Source organism: Setaria viridis, chromosome 1 (assembly GCF_005286985.2).
Source record: "Setaria viridis chromosome 1, Setaria_viridis_v4.0, whole genome shotgun sequence".
In the NCBI taxonomy this organism is placed as follows: Eukaryota; Viridiplantae; Streptophyta; class Magnoliopsida; order Poales; family Poaceae; genus Setaria; species Setaria viridis.
Window position 1 is genome coordinate 1,318,941 of NC_048263.2, and position 17,355 is coordinate 1,336,295.

Consider the following 17,355-nt stretch of genomic DNA (forward strand, 5'->3'; position numbering starts at 1 on the left):
CTAAGTCGTATTCGGGGAAGACCGCAGCCCCTGGCCATACCTCGATGATCTCGCCCGCGCTGCCGCAGGTGGGCACAATGTGGCGGCCTATCTGGTCGCCCTCTTCCTCTACAGGGACAATGGCAGCACCGGCGATGACGACACTGCGAGGCGGTACATGAGACGGGTCGAGGGTGAGGAAGAATTGCGGGTGGTGGTGGCGCACCAACAAAGATGATGATACTGAGCAACATGGGATGTCAGCTGTGCCGCGAGCAGGCCGCGATTGTGATCCACCAAACAACGTGGTGCAAGTAGGGCGAACCGCTGCCACTGGCAGCGGTGCGTGGTGATCTTCCATGCGCAGGCAGCTACTACGGCGTTGCAAAAGGATGGGAACAAAGGACTCTATTTTGCAGCAAGGACTGTAGGATTCGCCGCGAAATGATTTTGTTCGAAAGGGCAATTGGAATAGGAAACTAATTCACTCTTTACATGCAACTGTGAATTAGTGTAGCTTTTGCTTTTCTGTTGCTTTTGCTTGATAAGGTCCCGGACCGGTTGGTGGACCTAGTAGCCAATATTGCCAATGTTTAGCCCTCTTTTTATTTTTCCTGAAATTTTCTTTTCCTCCCAATATTTTTAGTTCTCAGAATAATTCCTATCTTTATCGAAATGTTGTTATTTTTTACCCTAAACTTTTTTTGGAACGATTTTCTTTGTTCTAGATTAGTTTACAATTGTTTATCAAGATATGTTTCCATAAAAAAATTTCTTGTGCTCATTACAACAGGAAATGATTATGTAATTAATTGAACTACTACTTGAACTGTGAGACTTTACTATATTGTGAATGTGCTATTGTTTCAAGACTTGGTGAAATGAAATGATAAATTGGACTACAGAGCTGTTTGGTAGAACTTTTACTTTGGATTCTGTGACTGAAAGTGAATTATATGGTTGTCTAGGTTAACTGATTGACTGATTGTGGTTTTATCTTTAACTTTCACAAACATTTTATGAGACCACAGGAGCCGTTCGTAAGACATGTATGTGCAAACTTCCCTCTGTTTACGTTTAACCACTTTGCAACCCTCAATTACATCCAAAGATATTGTAGTATGAAACAAAATACAAGTTCCAAAAACCTGGCTACATATCCAATTGGTCCATACCACAAAACCAACTATATATTTACATCTCGTGCTCATTTCACATTATAGAATACATAGCTGACGAGCTACCTATTCCAGATCCATCAACACTCCTATTGAATTGTGCCCCATAAGCGAAGGTGAGCACGGCAAATGCTAGTAAGCTTATGACAAAGACTGCAGCGGATTTGCATGGATGAGCTTGTCGCCTAACAAGAGCCACAGCCTCCTTTTGACCGTTCTTAGCAGCATTGGCCAATTCCATACTTGGGCAAGTAAGATAACCAAAGAAATGTCCAGAAATAGTTGCCACAAGATGCGCCCTGCAATTAATTTTTTAAAAAAGAAATATTAATAACGTTTGAAGCCATTGGTTTCTGAAGCAACAAAATGGTTAGGACAAGACAAAGCATAAGCGCTACAATATTTAGTTGCCCCTAATGTAGTTCTGTATATTTCAGCTCCTGTACTAGGCTACTAGATCAGACTACGACTGGTCCTTGTTATCTCAATTTGTAAATGCCTAATATTGTTTTCAGAGTACATGGCTTGCAGTTGCTAGGACAAAATACTCTGTAGTTCTAACCTTTTAACACACTTTCATTGTTAAGGTGGGAAAGACTATCATGGCCTCCCAATTATGATAATGACAAATAATATAAAATTATATCAAAGATTTAGTACATTTCAGGAACAACCTAAAATTGAAGGGAATACTTATTGCTCTCATTCAATGTTCTGGTCAAGTTTAATGTTTCAAATTTCAATATACACTAGTTCTGATGGCAATAGTTGCATCAAGACTACTTCTTACCAGTATGGTGTGGGGGATTCTCGGGACTAAGTTAAATAAAATACAAAGGTTTTCTAACTGCATAGAAGGTTATTCTCAGATTAATTGGGACAGATAAAAGTTGTAGAGGTTCTTGAATCATAAAAATGACCTGGAAAGAACTTAATTGCTGTTTTAATAATACAAATGATAGCACAATTACGTTACCAGTTGTCAATTCCCCCAAAAATGCTCAGTAAGCTCAAAGCTGCAGCTATTACGGCCTGCAAGAACATACTTTCTGAAACATCCCTGTCAATGACTTGCTTGTTTTGATTCTGATACACCAGCCATGCTCCAATTAGAGAAAATACTGGGCCCTGGTTTGAGTTTATGAAAGGAACATTAGTGTCTCCAAGATATATTCTTTTCACTTAACAACATGCTATATTGCTACAACCATTCTAACATTTACCTAAAATAAATTAAGTTAATTATACAAGTATGAAGTACTCCTAATAACCATCTGGAGTCAAATAACTCCAGAAAGAAAACTTTGATTCCAAAGATGCTAACAGTATGATCAAATATTGGATAGAAAGTTCAATCTGATTTCTGTTTTCCATTTCTTCTGTAAATTGCATCCGTTAAAATTTTGTAATCAAATATAGATTACTTTTCTTTCCTGCTTTAGTTCAAAAGAATAAATGTCAAGAAAGGGATTAGAGTGAAAAATGAAAATAATAAAGAAAGCATATGGGCTTTTTTTTCATCTAAAATATATACTAGGTAGGTGTGCAACTTACTGTGCCACAAACAGTTATCTCTGTAGTGTGAACAAAACTTGTCACATTTACCGCAGATTCCTCCAAGTATGTATATAAGAAAAAATGCCATTTGACCACATGCTCTGCATACACGAGGTCCAAACGTAAGCAACACCCAACAACCAAGGGCTACATGTAAGAAACCAGAGTGCTGCAGAAGTCAAATTACAGAAACAGTTGAGATAAGCTGAGTAAGTTACAGGGCTGCCTAAATGGCAAAGAATATCACTCCGACACCCATGCTTTGCCAACTTGCAGATATTGCTCCACCACTATTGATGATCACCGAACACTACTCCAATGGTAGTGCCCATTTGAGAATCGAGACATGACTCATACCTGATGGAATCTATTGGCTAGGGTAATTGTTTTATGCAAATAGACTAGACTGTAAACAGCATCCTCTAACATGCAAACAGACAATGAAATTTAAAACCAGACACTTTAGAATTGTATTGTCATGTTCCCAAACTTACAAAATGTTAATTATCAGAATCCTAAATCCTAATTACTAATTGAGTAACAAACTAACAAACCTCAGGAGCTTTTACTTCTTTTTTCAAGAGTTTCCTCCTAAATCAAAAGGTACACTTTGACCTCACAACTTCTCATAATCAATCTGGCATATTGTCAGGTAATTTGCATACTACCAAATTTTCGCACTTTTTTAACAAATCATGAGCTTCAGCTCTTAAACTATAAATAATGAACACGTTGTGAATGGAAAATACAAATATAAACCTGACTAGCTTTAGTTTTCTTCTCTCTCGAACATGCAAGAGACGGTGCGTATAAATTGCGTTATAAGAAAAGAATATAAGAATGCAACACACACACATGAAGACTCTAGATTATATTAGTGCCAGTTGCAGAGAAAAAGACGACAAAAGAACAAACCAACCCTAGATCAAATATGAAGCTGCAAGAGGCCCCAGCAAAGCCCCAAAGCTGTCCTTCTCTACCAAGCATAGACTGGCTGGACACTAGGAGATGCGCACTGAAGCAACCATTTCTATGTTTCCAAATTATCCAGGCACCAAGGGCTATCAGAAAGTTCAACCCTTTTTAGTTGCCGAGCCACCAGAGTTAACCCCAACCCCCCAAGCACTGAACACAACATCTTCTGATGTTGGCGCCAAATCCTGGAGACCAACTTGTAGCAAAGAAGACCAAACTTGTCTGGAGAAGACACGGGTGATAAGCAAGTGTTGCATGTTTTCCTGCTCCTGGTTACAAAGAGGGCATCTCTCCAGGTGTGGTAAACCTCTTTGAGCTAGCCGGTCTGCTGTCCAGCATCTATTATGGACAGCCAACCATAGAAATAATTGAGATTTTTTTTTTAGGGTCAAGCTTTCCAAATCAACTTCCAATGTTCAAAGGAAGCCGATTCTATGAAAAAGGCTTCATAAGCCAATTTAGCTGTGTACTGTCCTGATGAAGAGAGTTTTCACCAGCACTCATCCTGATGCTCGGGCTGGAGGACCACCTCAACCAGAAGGTCCCTTATGTCCAAATATTCAGCCAATTCCACCACTGACAGTCTGATAGAGCCCCTTGTAAATCTTGTATCCAAGTAAGTCTATGCATCCCTCAAAATGTGCACTTTTTAGCTCACACTAGAGCAAACAAATGGGGAGTCAGATCAGTAATTGAATTATTGTTCAGCCACCTGTCTGTCCAAAACAGTGTGTTGGCTCCATTACCCACATTGATCTCCATAGTCACCGAAAACGAAACCCTGGCATTTGCATGTAAAGAGATCGAAGACAGTGCCCAAGGTTTATCCGGATTGGTTTTCTACAACCACGGCCATCCCATTCTCCAGTTCCTTTGGCTGGCAACATTTAGTCATGCAATCAAGCAATGATCTTCGTTAGCTTATTTCCATCCTCAACATAAGAAACTCCGTCAAATCTTGTCAATCACCTTAAGAGCCCAGGTATTCATACCAATTGCAAGATACACTACCACCAAGGTGAGTGCATACTTGACTTCAACTAATCTGCCTACCTTGGACATTACAATCAGCTTTCCACCCTAGGAGTTGGTCAGAGATACTATCAGTGATTGGTAGAATTTGTGCCCTTGTCAGCTTCTAGATAAAGAGTGTCACACCAATATATTTACAAGGAAAATCATTATGTCGCATAGGAGGTGCTGCTGGAAAACTACCACATCTTCTAAAAATGTTTGTTTTGAGTCCTGAAGCTTTCACCAAACAGCTGCCATATATCCAAGATTAATTCCAAATCAGAAGCCACTCGTCTCAGAAATAGAACCGCATCATCTACATAGAGAGACATGCGATGATAAAGCAGTAGGTGAGATAAAGGTTGCAGTAAACTTTCATCTTTCGCCTTCCAAATTAGGCTATTTAAACATCCATAATGATCAGAAATAGCATACCCTCCTCCTTTACCCGGGCTTGGGACCGGCTATGTTGAAACAACATAGGCGGAGTTAGTAGCTAACCTAAACTAGTCAAACCTGAAAAACATAAAGAAAATTGAGATAAGCAATTAAACAACCTAAAAAGAAAAAGCATAGCAATTTATACATAAAGACTAAAACTTAAATGATTAAACAACGCATAGCAAATTACTATATTAAGACAATAATCTAAAATGCTAAAACATTGAGAGCTGGGGCTATAAATTTGTTGCGACGCATCATTAACGATATCGGAATCGGGAGAGAACTAGCAGGAGGGGCGTTACGAAACGCTGGACCGGCGTAGAACTCCAGCTCTGAATCAGAGCTGGAGTCCTCTGACGAAGGTGGAGATTCATACCTCATTTTCTTACCGATGTTATCAGCAGGCGACGTCAAATTCCGCTTGCGACAACCGCTGTTCGCCAGCACATCGGAGCCAGCGACCCTATCCTTCACCCAGCTGAGCGAGACACGGCCGGGGACCTTGAACCCCTTGATCCTCTTCGGCAAGGACGGCAGCGCAAGATTGGCATTCCTCTCCAGCGAGGACGGCAGCGCAAGATCGGCACGGGCCACCTTGTCCCGGAACCAGCTTTTGCTGGCGGACGTGCGGCCCGGGTTGGACGTAGAAGGAGCGGCGGGAGCGGGTGAGGGGGCGAGGCGGGGCGCCGACGGCGCGGGGGAATCCGGCGAGCAAGCCGCGAGGCGGCGGGATGGCGGGACGTACACCAGCGAGGGGGGCAAGCGATGGATCGGCGGCGCGGGGGAAGCCGGAGAGGCGAATAGGCGGCGGGTCAGCGGCGGGCGAACTGCGCGCGGAAGCCGTGGCGGGAGCGGGTGAGGGGGCAAGGCGGGGTGCCGACGGCGCGGTGGAATCGGGCGAGCAAGCCGCGAGGCGGCGGCACGGCGGGACGTACGGGGCCGAGCGGGCATGGATCGGCGGCGCGGGGGAAGTGCGCGCGGAAGGCGTGGTGAGAGCGGGCGAGGGGGCGAGGTGGGGCGCCGCCGGCGCGGGGGGAATCAGGCGAGCAAGCGGCGAGGCGGCGGCACGGCGGGATGTAAGCGGGCGAGGGGGACAAGCGATGGATCGGCGGCGCGGGGGAATCCGGGGAGGGGATGAGGCGGCCGGTCGGCGGCGGGGTGGGGAGCAAGGCGGCGGGCAAGCTGCGAGCGGTCGGGATGGGGAGGAGCGGCGGAGCAGCCGCGGCGGCGACGGCCATGGCGGCGGCGCGAGACGAGAGATCCAATCCAAAACAAAGCGAATCGAAATCGGCAAGAAATCTTACAAACCGAAGCGATCCGCCGGAGGCAGCAGACTTCCGCCGGGAAGAGCTCGAAAGCTAGCTGACGCGGGACGGCGGGAGTGCGCTTTGGACGAAGCGTTTGAGGATGCGTGTACAGATCTACGGCGCAGGGTTGTTTTTACGGACCCGTACGTGGAGGCGGTATCCATACGGTATCGTCGCACCGGGAGGCCGAGAAATTTTGTGGGCCGCTCATTATTGTTGTTACTGTTTGACGGCCCAATACTAAGCCCATTACTGAACAACGTCCTTTCCTTTCCAGTCCAGTCCACCCTGCCTGGTGGTCCTGAAACTGGGTCTTTCAACAGATTGACAAACGCCGGCGAGGGTTCCTTTGGGCTGCAAAACAAACAGCTAATGGGGGCAAGTGCTTAGTAGCTTGGACTACTTCTTGCAGACCCACAAACTTAGGAGGACTAGGCATTATAGACCTCAGGATTGCATCTTATGCACTAAGGATGAGATGGCTTTAGCTCAAGAAAACCGACGCCGACAGATCTTGGAGAAAACTGCATTTTCAGTTAGGCAATGACTCAATACTGCAGCAAATGTTCCAGGCTTCAATTCAGGTACAAATTGGCGATGGAAATTTGACCCTCTTCTGGATTGACACATGGAACGGAGATTCATCCCCACGCATTGTGGCTCTTGATCTGTGCAAGCTCGTCAGGACGCGGATAAAGAACAGGCAGACAGTGGCTGACGGTTTACAGCACAAGCGGTGGATAAGTGCTATTGTTGGACCGCTAACAGTGACGGCCATTCACCAATATGTCCAGCTTTGGCACCGAATGCAGCAGGTGCAGTTAACAGCGGGAGTTGAGGATTTGGTCACATGGAGATGGGAACCATCCGGCACCTTTTCATCCAAATCCGCGTACAGAGCTTTCTTCCTCGGTGCAGCTAGCTCGGCCGTAGGAAAACTCATATGGAAAGCATGGGTGCCTCTTGAAGTGCGTTTCTTCATGTGGCTCGCCACCAGAGAAAGGCTCTGGACAGCTGTTAGGCGCCATAGGCGAGGATTGCAGTCTAACACAACCTGCACACTTTGCAACCAACAACCAGAAACAGCTGATCACCTCTTCGCCCGCTGTCCGTTCTCACAACAAATTTGGCACTCTGTCAGCTCGATCTTGCAACTCCAGAACCATGCGCCGTCTCATGAAATGAAACTGATTGACTGGTGGATTCAAAAGCGCCAAGGGCTAACCAATCCACAGCGAAAAGGGATGGATTCAAGTTTTATGCTTATCTCATGGAAGAATGGAAGGAGCGTAATGATCACGTCTTTGACAAAGGAGCCCCAAAGACGCTGGCGGTCCTACTGCAAGATGTTCTTATTGAAGCAGCGTCATGGTCACAAGCAGGAGCAAGGCACCTAGTTAGTTTAGGATGGCCGCTACCGGTTGGTGTGCAGCAGCATATCTGATCAGTGTTTGGCATCTTTTGTTTTCTTTTCTTTCTCTCGGTTGCTGATTTCCTGTGTAATCTTCCCTAACTCTCGAAACCGTGTGCGTGTGCCCGGTAAGGGCCGCGTTGTAACAACTTTGTTATTTGTTATTTTTCTCCTAAATCCTGCGTATTCACGAAAAAAAAAAGTTTACGTGTAACCACTTTGCAAGCCTCAATTACATCCAAAGATATTGTAGTATGATATACAAAATACAAGCTCCAAAAATCTGGCTAAATATGTAATTGATCCATACCACAAAACCAACTATATATATATTTACATCTCGTGCTCATCTCACATTATAGAATACATAGCTGGCAAAGCTACCTAAATATAGCAAGGAACTATGAGAAACACCTAGCTATTCCAGATCCATATTATTGAATTGTGTCCCATAAGCGAAGGCGAGCGCGGCAAATGCTAGTATGCTTATGCCAAAGACTGCAGCGGATTTGCATGGATGGGCTTGTCGCCTAACAAGAGCCACAGCCTCCTTTTGACCATTCTTGGCAGCATTGTGCAATTCAATACTTGGGCAAGTAAGATAACCAAAGAGAAGTCCAGAAATAGTTGCCACAAGATGCGCCCTGCAATTAATTAAAAAAGGAAATGTTAATAACGTTTTAAGCCAATTGGTTTCTGAAGCAACAAATGGTTAGGAAAAGACAAAGCATAAGGACTACAATATTTGGCTGCCCCCAATATAGTTCTGTATACTTCAGCCCCTGTACCAGGCTACTATCTAAGAATCTAAGATTGTATGACTGTTAAATAAAATACAAAGGTTTTCTAACTGCATATAAGGTTATTCTCAGATTAATTGGGACAGATAAAAGTTGAAGAGGTTCTTTAATCATAAAAATGACCTGGAAAGAACTTACAATGCTGTTTTAATAAGAAAAACGACAGCACAATTGCATTACCAGTTATCAATTCCCCCAAAAATGCTCAGTAAGAAGCTCAAAGCTGCAGCTATCACGGCCTGCGAGAACATACTTTCTGAAACATCCTTGTCAATGACTTGCTTGTTTTGACTCTGATACACCAGCCATGCTCCAATTAGAGAAAATACTGGGCCCTGGTTTGAGTTTAAGAAAGGAACATTAGTGTCTCCAAGATATATTCTTTTCAGTTAACATGCTATACTGCTACAACCATTCTAACATTTACATAAAATAAATGAAGTTAATTATACAAGTATGAAGTAATAACCATCTGGAAATGACTCCAGGAAGAAAACTTTGATTCCAAAGATGCTACAGTACGATCAAATATTGGATAGAAAGTTTAATCCGATTTCTGTTTTCCTTTTCTTCTGTAAATTGCATCCATTAAAAATTTTGTAATCTGTTATAGATTATTTTTCTTTCCTGCTTTTAGTTCAAAAGAATAAATGTCAAGATAGGGATTAGAGTGATGAATGAAAATAATAAAGAAAGTATATGGGCATTTTTTTTCATCTAAAATATATTCCAGGTAGGTGTGCAACTTACTGTGCCACAAACAGTTATCTCTGTAGTGTGAACAAAACTTGTCACATTACCACAGATTCCTCCAAGTATGTATATAAGAAAAAAAGCCATTTGCCCATATGCTCTGCATACTCGAGGTCCAAACGTAAGCAACACCCAACAACCAAGGGCTACATGTAGGAAACCAGAGTGCTGCAGAAATCAAATTACAGAAACAGCTGAGATAAGCTGAGTGGGTTACAGGGCTGCCTAAATGACAAAGAATAGCTAATGTCGAAAACTAAGATGAAAAAGAGCAGTTGTAAGTCATTTGATCGTGATGCACAACCTTTCGATTATTAACCCTCCATAACTTTGATTCTTTTGTATTAACATGCAGCTGAATAGCTCTGCAGGGAGTAAAAATCTAAATGCATTTCCTACTCCCTAATTAGTATATGACCGAACGTTTTGAGTGTTACTGACACTGACAGTATGTCTACTTCTGGTTTGATTCTTATTGCTAAAGTGGTAAAAGGAATAGCTCTAGTTGTTGCATTCTACACAGTATATCTATGATTATCTTATGAAACCTAGAAAAACTATTGGAAAGGAAAACTACAAAACCATTTTACAGAACCTTGGGAGTGGAAACAGATCTGCAGTTTGGCACAGAAGTTAAACTCCTGTCTCGTGCCATTTTATAGTAACATAGTTGGCTCACTTAAATAAATAAATGGATAAATGACATTTAGCCCCATTCAAAGAAGTGAGATAACTGAACCTCTTTTCTAGTCAAGGGCTAATCCACTAGTTGACATGGCAGATATGACATTCTGGATAGCAGTGCACGCACTGAATAACAACATAAAATAAAACATGTGTGTTACTTTTTAGTTTTTCCGACAAATTCAAGCACAACTGAAGTCCTATGCGTACTAACGTAGAGTAAGTTCAATATGACCTACTTTTTGCACAGCAGCTTGAAGGAAAGTACTATTGTAGCTCAGGAACCACAAAATGAACCATGAAACTTATACTGTTTGGAGGGTGGCTAGCTTTTGCCTTTCCAGAATTAACAGATGCAAACCACAATAACAACGTAAGGGAAGAGAATTTTGTGATACTTCATCTAGCATAGAGGTAGAAGAAATACCAGGCACATAGGTGTTAGTAGTCTCCACCACTCCCCTGAAAGTATTAAGTTGTTTATCTTGGCACCATACAACAAAGGGAGAGACAAATATTCATTTTCAGAATTTTTCACTGGACTTGCTATTTCGAATAACAGAACTGCAATATTAATACCAGCCAATAAGTTTCTGCATTATTACAGAGTTCAAAAGTTAGCTAACAAAATGTGGCAACATGAAAATTGTTTATAACTTCTGCTAAACTATGCAGAGGGACAAGTAGTGCATGCATGTTATACTGGAAGGAAACAAGCTGGTACAATGGACACGGAATGGTTTTTTGAACTCTAGCTTGAGCGTTTTCTCCCAGTTTTGTTTGTTTTAATTTTATGGGCATACACATATTGTTAATTTTTTTGTTAATATCACAATTTGAAAAAACTCAACCAAATTTGTAGAACAAAGTTAATCCCAGATTAAATTTATTGGTAGCGGAGAAACTGGCATAACAAAAGCAAGAACCGTTTTAAGGCAGAAGCAAGTATTAATGTGTAGTAGAGATTAAGAAAAGCCACAATTAAACGAGTTCTGGTTTTCTGAACCCTTGATGTGAGAACATATTCCTCACAAAATTCCCTTTTTTTGTTCTTCCGATCAATTCCAATTTAATGTCAATTTCAGGAGATGGCAGTACTAGACTGTCACTGTATGCATGATAAACTAATGTTTCTGAACATCATGATAAACTATGTTTCTGATCACCAAATTTTGAAAGACATAACTTTTAGCAAATATAAATTTTCCATTTCCTCATGATACTATACGAGCAATCTAGCACTTACAACTTTTATCTGCAGTGTCGAATATTTGCATCATGTTGGCTATTATGGTTGGACAGAAATGACAGCAGATTCAGTATGATTTGGAAACAGGAAATGGTGAGGAAAAAAATACTTACGTCAAACAGAAACCGGACGTTTGATCATCTGTATGCATGTCCAGGAAACTCTTTTCATCAAATATCAAGTACTCCTTGTAATCTTCAATGGAAGTATTGCGATAACTCTTGGTACCTAAAGTAACATAGTTCTTTTTTAATAACTAAGTTTTGGTGGCCCTATATCTGTGCTAATTGCCAAGTCAAGTGACTTTACCTGTATCTCCTCTGTCAAACTGTACCTGCAACGAGTCTATCATGTTCTTCACATTGGCAATGATTGCATCAACTTCATTTGAGGATGATGGGCCATTTTTTTGCTTGTTCTTCTGAGGAAAAGAGCATAGCTGCTGAGTGGAATTGAGTTTAGAAAAATAAGACTCCAATGCCCTCAGTTGATTTCCTTCTTTCCTTTGTGATGGACTAGAGATAATCTCACTGTCCTCCTGAGCAAATTCGGAGCCGCAACTTTCATCAATATCTTTATTGCGCACCTTGACGATAACACACTGCCCTGCCTTAGGTTGTGATACTGGCTTCAAAAAATGACAAATGAAATTGCCGCCCTTCGCAAAATGGCCAATATGTCGGGAATTGTGATTCTTGGGGCTATTAGATCTTAATGACAACCTCTCAGGTGTAACTCTTGTATGCTCCATCTGTTCACAAGATAACGGTTTCCATTTAACCACCCCAGCCATTTGATGCCTGAAGTGTAAGAAGTGTTTGTCAATTGAGCAGGACAGAGCAGGGCAGAACGCCCTGGCCAATGCCGCCCAAGATCACGGGGCGAACTACCTGCATCTATATCAGTATATGTACACGTGCAGGTGTTCAACGCTGCGCCGTGGGTGTCTAGGTGGTGGTGGTGTCGCCGGCAGTGGCCGGAGCTCGCCCACACGGCAGCCACAGCTGCAGCGAAAGCATAGATGGAACACGCAGGTGTTGCCTAAATAAACGGGCATCAAGCTGCAGAAGCCTTACCACCAAGTTGCTCGCGTCGCGTTGGTGAATAGCAAAGGTGGCAACTTGTTGGTGAGGATGGGCGACCTCGACACCTCTTCAGCCCGGTGCTAGGGGCCGCCGCAGCTTGCAGTCCGGCCGCGAACGGCACTCGGCAGAGTGGCAAGCGGCGGCGGGCATGCGCGCGCGGCCGAGCCCGAGGCCGCGCCACAGAGGGAGAGCGGCGGCGTCCTGGGCGAGCAGAGGCGCCCGGGATCTGCGGGCACGAAGAGCAGAGCGCGGGAGGAGATGGGCCAGGGGAGGAATTTTAAAGCTTCTGGAAAAGGACTCCATGGTGGATCGGAGGGAGTGGTGGAAGCGGGAGGAGGAGTGGCCGGGGAGAGGAGATAAGGATGCCGCGGTCGTCGTGCGGCCGCTCGAGCTCTGGCAGTCGGCGACGGCCACGTGCTCCGGAAATCACCGTCCGCGCTGACCGGTGGGAGGAAGGAGAAGCTGACCAGTGGGACCCACAGTTAATAATGCCCGAGTTTAATGAACATCTTTCTTTTTCTTTTTCTTTGGTGATGGAATATCGATCTCCTCTCATTCATTATCTCTAATAACGAAATCAGCACCAGAAAAACTCTGGCCTGATTCAAGTCATCCTTAAATTATGGTCTTTGCATGAAGCTTAAGCGCGATCTCGACTGTTGGTTCATGTTGTCTTGCCCATTGTTTATTCCAGATGTGTCGGGTGTGTTCCTGATGATGCCTCGCGAGAACTCCAAACTTTGTCAACATCGATATGCTAAAGCAAACCCACCCCTTTGGCTTCTCACTGGTTCATCTCCACCGCATCGATCTGCTTAGAAAGAAAGAACAACAAAAGAAAAAAAAGCCCTCATTCGCCTCATCATCCACAAGCACCATCATCCCCTCCCACGAGCGCCGTCGCAACTAGCTGCGGTTGCTTTATCTGTCCATCAAAGATTTACGTCGTGGACACCTCTATTGTTTGATTAGCGGTTAGTAGATCAGAACAACTCCATTAAGCCAGATGTCAAATTGTTTTGCTCTTTAATCCTTCGGGCACTTGAAACCTACAGATCCCCTCAATTCCTGAAATCAAATAAAACCAATATATAAGGGGACTACAAAATGTAAGTGTAATTTTGTGGTTATGGTATATTTGTAACATCTGCCTTATATATTTTTTGAGATTGCACAACATCTCATTTAATAAATCACCTCACTTACCTATAGAATCAGCATGGTCCAGGCAACTGCGGACGGCCGTGCCCATGCACCAAAGCGCCGGCGAGCCTAGCGGCACACCCGCATGCGCCTAGCGCACGTGGAGGCCCTGAGCCCCATCACGGCACTCAGAGCAACGCCAACGGCGCCTCTGCCCCAGCGAACACCCAAACTAGAGCCCCTCAAAATACAGTACAATAGGAGTTCTAATCGGAGAGGGAAACTTCTTGAATAGAGCCAAGTTAGAAGGGAGAGTAGCACGGAGCCACAGAGGTGATCAGTAGCAGGATCCACCATTGCTAGAGGTGGATTTGGTGGTTGTTTGTTGCAAGCCCGTAGAGCAAAAAAGTGGGGAATGAAGCAGAGAAGGGAGAGACGTGCTGTGCTGTGCGTGAGTGGATGAGAGGGAGAGATAGATAGGCTAAGGGCTGACACGTGGGCCAACCATTGATAGTCCTGTAGAAAACAAAGGGCAAACAAAACTTAACTAAATGCTGGGTAAATACGCCTATTTTCACAAAAGGTTATTTGTAAATCTTTGCTTTCACTTAAAAGTTATCATTTGCAATGCTTATTTCTATGATCTAGCTACTCATCTATACTTTTTATTGGTGCCCGCAGAACCATAGGACCTACAAATTTACGATGTAGGTGGCTTTTCTTTTGCACTTACACACATATGCTTTCTTTTGCACTTACACATATGCTTCCAGATACACTATTGTAATTCTCTTTTAAAACGTAGAAAACTATGTGGTCAAGATGCATATACTAGGAATGTATGATGACACTAAAACTTCCTATGTCAATTGTATCAACTATAAACCAATTCTTCTGTTTCAATATTATCTTGCCTTGGTTTCAACATTTTTGTTCATAATGTTATGAAATACTAGCCCAACTCTGTATGGCGCGCCGAGCCCAAAGTTTCTAGTTGGCTCCTGAATTTCTACCAATTTTTTTACTTTTTGTAATGTAACACAAGAAGTTAATTTGATTTAGTTTAACCTATAGCTGCTCTCAGTTTTTTAATTAAAGAGCGTAAAAGTTTCTTCTCATTAAACTTTGCAAATGTAATGTGGTCTTTGGATTAATTCCCAAAACTATGGGAAAAGTCAATTACATATAAATTATTTGAATTCTAGCTATTTATAGAACCATACGTGGCCACAAGTCGCACATACGGTTTTGTGGATGTCATTTCCTCCTTGAAAGCATCGCTGTGGTAAACCCTGGTGGTTGGTGTTGTTGCTGCAGTGTGGTGGGCAATTCTTGGTGGGGTTTATGTTTCGGTGATGTTCATCGTGAGATTGCTTTTGTTATATAGTTACATAGGTTCGGTTGTTGTGCGTTGTAGTAGTTGTTTTTTTTTTCTGTATTTCATCTTCTCTATTAATATAAAGACCTGTAGTAAACCTGTTGGCAGCCGCTACAAAAGATATATACGGTTATTAGTTCTCGTTCAATCCATGTCTAGAATTTGAATTCAAATGGATGCACATGAACGGCTCACAAATACTCAATCCATGTTCATGAATTAAGCTTCATAAATTACCCCGGCATGTGTGGGGAGTGAAAAGCAAAACTTGGGTAGCTAATTAAGTGATCTGCACGTAAGCAAATCCCGATCGAGATGGAAACAAATGTTGAAGAAAGGCTGTGGCCATGGAGGGTGGTTGCGATTTGCGATGCCATGGAGAGCGATGGACTGGGTGGGTGACTGGGTGTGCGGCCGACGATACAGGCCCAATGGCAAACGGTGCACAGATTCTCGTGGATCATGTTGCCCACCGAGGAAAGCGACTGTTGGAGCCTTGTGTGGACCTGGGGGATCGGAATTGAAATGAAATACTTGTATTTTCTGCGATGTAGATGCTGACGGGGGTTTAGCATAATGGTGGCTGTTGATATTTCTGCGGACTGGAGGAGCAAGCGGCATAGGGAGATAGAAAGTGTGTGGCCATGGAGAGCGATTGCAAGCGATGGAGCATCTCGTCGGAACTCGGAACATTCTGTGGCATGTGTGTGGGCTTGGGATACTTCTAGTAGTTCTCTCTTCCTGCAGGATAATGGATGCTGACATTAAGGGTTCAGGAAATCAATGCTCAAATTTAATCTCTCCTCTGCAAGTCATTTTTGACATTTGCATGCTCAATGAAATATTTTGTGTGTAATAAGACTATTTTTAGCGCCACATTCTTCTAATACTTTCTGGTAGGCCATTACTCGTATTCACGTTTCTGTGTAAGTTGGCTGAAGCTTTTTCTCTATTGTTTCTTCCATACGGGCGTTGATGGGCCAGGCCTTTTTATATATAGAAAAACTCTCCAGTTTCAAATATTTAATCAACCTGTTCGGTTAAAACATTCGCACAGCTTCCGATAGACACATTTTTAACCGCTGATTTTTTTTATAAACCTTTTAGAGACTGAGCAGGTGAATCTTGGATCGACGACGCTAAGCATCGGCTATGATTAAACGATATAACCATATCATTAAGAAACACATGACCTTAAAAGTTAAAGCTTGATCTTTAGTGAGGAGGAACTACGTACAAACCTTTGCTAACTATCCAAGTCTCCATTTTAGATCTCAATCTACATAAGCATCCATTAAAAAAACTTAATCGGGTTGTATAGAGGAAAAAATAACAACGCAAACAAAAGTTGCTGAAAATTCCAAAGGCGTCACATTGAAATCATGGACCAAAATAAAGCCATCATTTGGAATATCAATCTGGACAGGAAATAGTCCTCATTCCTCAAATCATACAAAACCAGTCTCTTGGGGAAAATAGAAGGAAAGAATTCTTGAAGCATCATACGGCAAACAAAAAAGGCGGCACAAACTAAGCTCTAGCTTAGAAGTTAGACCTGATCATTGGTCCGGTCAGGTCAAGTTTGGATCGGACCAAAAAAAATACCCACTTGGTTTTTCCTTTGGCCCACACCCGACCCGACCACGGGGTCCTTTTTTTTTTTCCGAGCCCTGACCCAACACAAGGTCAGGTTGGGCTACACCCGATTTTTTGTGCACACTTTTCGGATTGGATCGTTTTTTTTTTTGTTTCGGCTCAAAAAATTGGCCCATTCCCAACCTGGTTGTTTATGGCGGGCCGCAAATCTCAGCCCCGTCCACACAACACATTGATATGGTTAGATTGGGTCGGTTGGGTATTTTTTGGACGGATCGGGTTCGTCAGGTCGGGCGGCCCATGATTAGGTCTAAGTACTCCATATCTATTACTTGACTCAGCAGATGCAGCCAGCCGTCAGGCAACAATAATCTCAGGCGTTGGATTTTGGCAGCACGAGGGCAACAATGTGAAGAAGGTATGCATATAGATCAGCCGCCTCGCGGATTAACTATTCAGTTCAAGGTTGTAATATAATTCGGTTGGATCGAATGCAGCTCCAATCAAATTAAAGTACCGGATCAGGCATCAGACGAGACCGTCGAGCGGGTCGTAAACAAATGGATTGATTGGCCAAAAAATAATTGATGAGATAAAAATGTATAGATAAAAAAGAATTGACGAGCAGTAACTTCGAATTTGATTTGGCACTTCCTGGTTCCAATTTGATTTGTTGAGCATCTCTAACTACATTTGAGCATGAATTTCATCTTTTTCATCATTATGCTTTTTAATAATATTTAAATGTAATAAAGCATAACACTCCACAAAATGCACTTATGAAATGTGGATGCTCATGATA

The 17,355-nt window shown here is 43.0% G+C and overlaps 1 protein-coding gene and 1 long non-coding RNA gene across 8 annotated transcripts; both read right to left on the reverse strand.

The window, feature by feature from the left end:
• Positions 1-1,031: 1,031 nt before the first annotated feature.
• Positions 1,032-5,802, reverse strand: LOC117849113 (uncharacterized). 3 transcript variants are annotated; one of them, XR_004638982.2, is made up of 4 exons: positions 5,139-5,802; positions 2,712-5,019; positions 2,134-2,285; positions 1,032-1,456 (listed from the first exon to the last, which is right to left on the reverse strand). It is a non-coding gene; the product is annotated as an uncharacterized lncRNA (long non-coding RNA). The 3 variants fall into 3 exon arrangements; XR_004638981.2 differs by having other exon boundaries at positions 2,712-2,815; positions 3,634-5,199; XR_011897981.1 differs by having other exon boundaries at positions 2,712-5,199.
• A 2,266-nt stretch (positions 5,803-8,068) lies between these two features.
• Positions 8,069-12,734, reverse strand: LOC117850587 (RHOMBOID-like protein 9, chloroplastic). Of its 5 annotated transcripts, none has more exons than XM_034732448.2 (7): positions 12,428-12,734; positions 11,661-12,151; positions 11,465-11,579; positions 10,530-10,695; positions 9,416-9,586; positions 8,846-9,000; positions 8,069-8,509 (listed from the first exon to the last, which is right to left on the reverse strand). In XM_034732448.2, the coding sequence occupies exons 2-7, from the start codon at positions 12,142-12,144 to the stop codon at positions 8,284-8,286; spliced, it is 1,317 nt and encodes a 438-aa protein (XP_034588339.1). In that variant the 5' UTR covers positions 12,145-12,151; positions 12,428-12,734; the 3' UTR covers positions 8,069-8,283. The 5 variants fall into 5 exon arrangements, with proteins under 5 accessions (XP_034588339.1, XP_034588363.1, XP_034588357.1 ...); XM_034732472.2 differs by having other exon boundaries at positions 11,661-12,102; positions 12,428-12,691; XM_034732466.2 differs by lacking the exon at positions 12,428-12,734 and adding an exon at positions 12,242-12,408 and having other exon boundaries at positions 11,661-12,102.
• Positions 12,735-17,355: the final 4,621 nt, after the last annotated feature.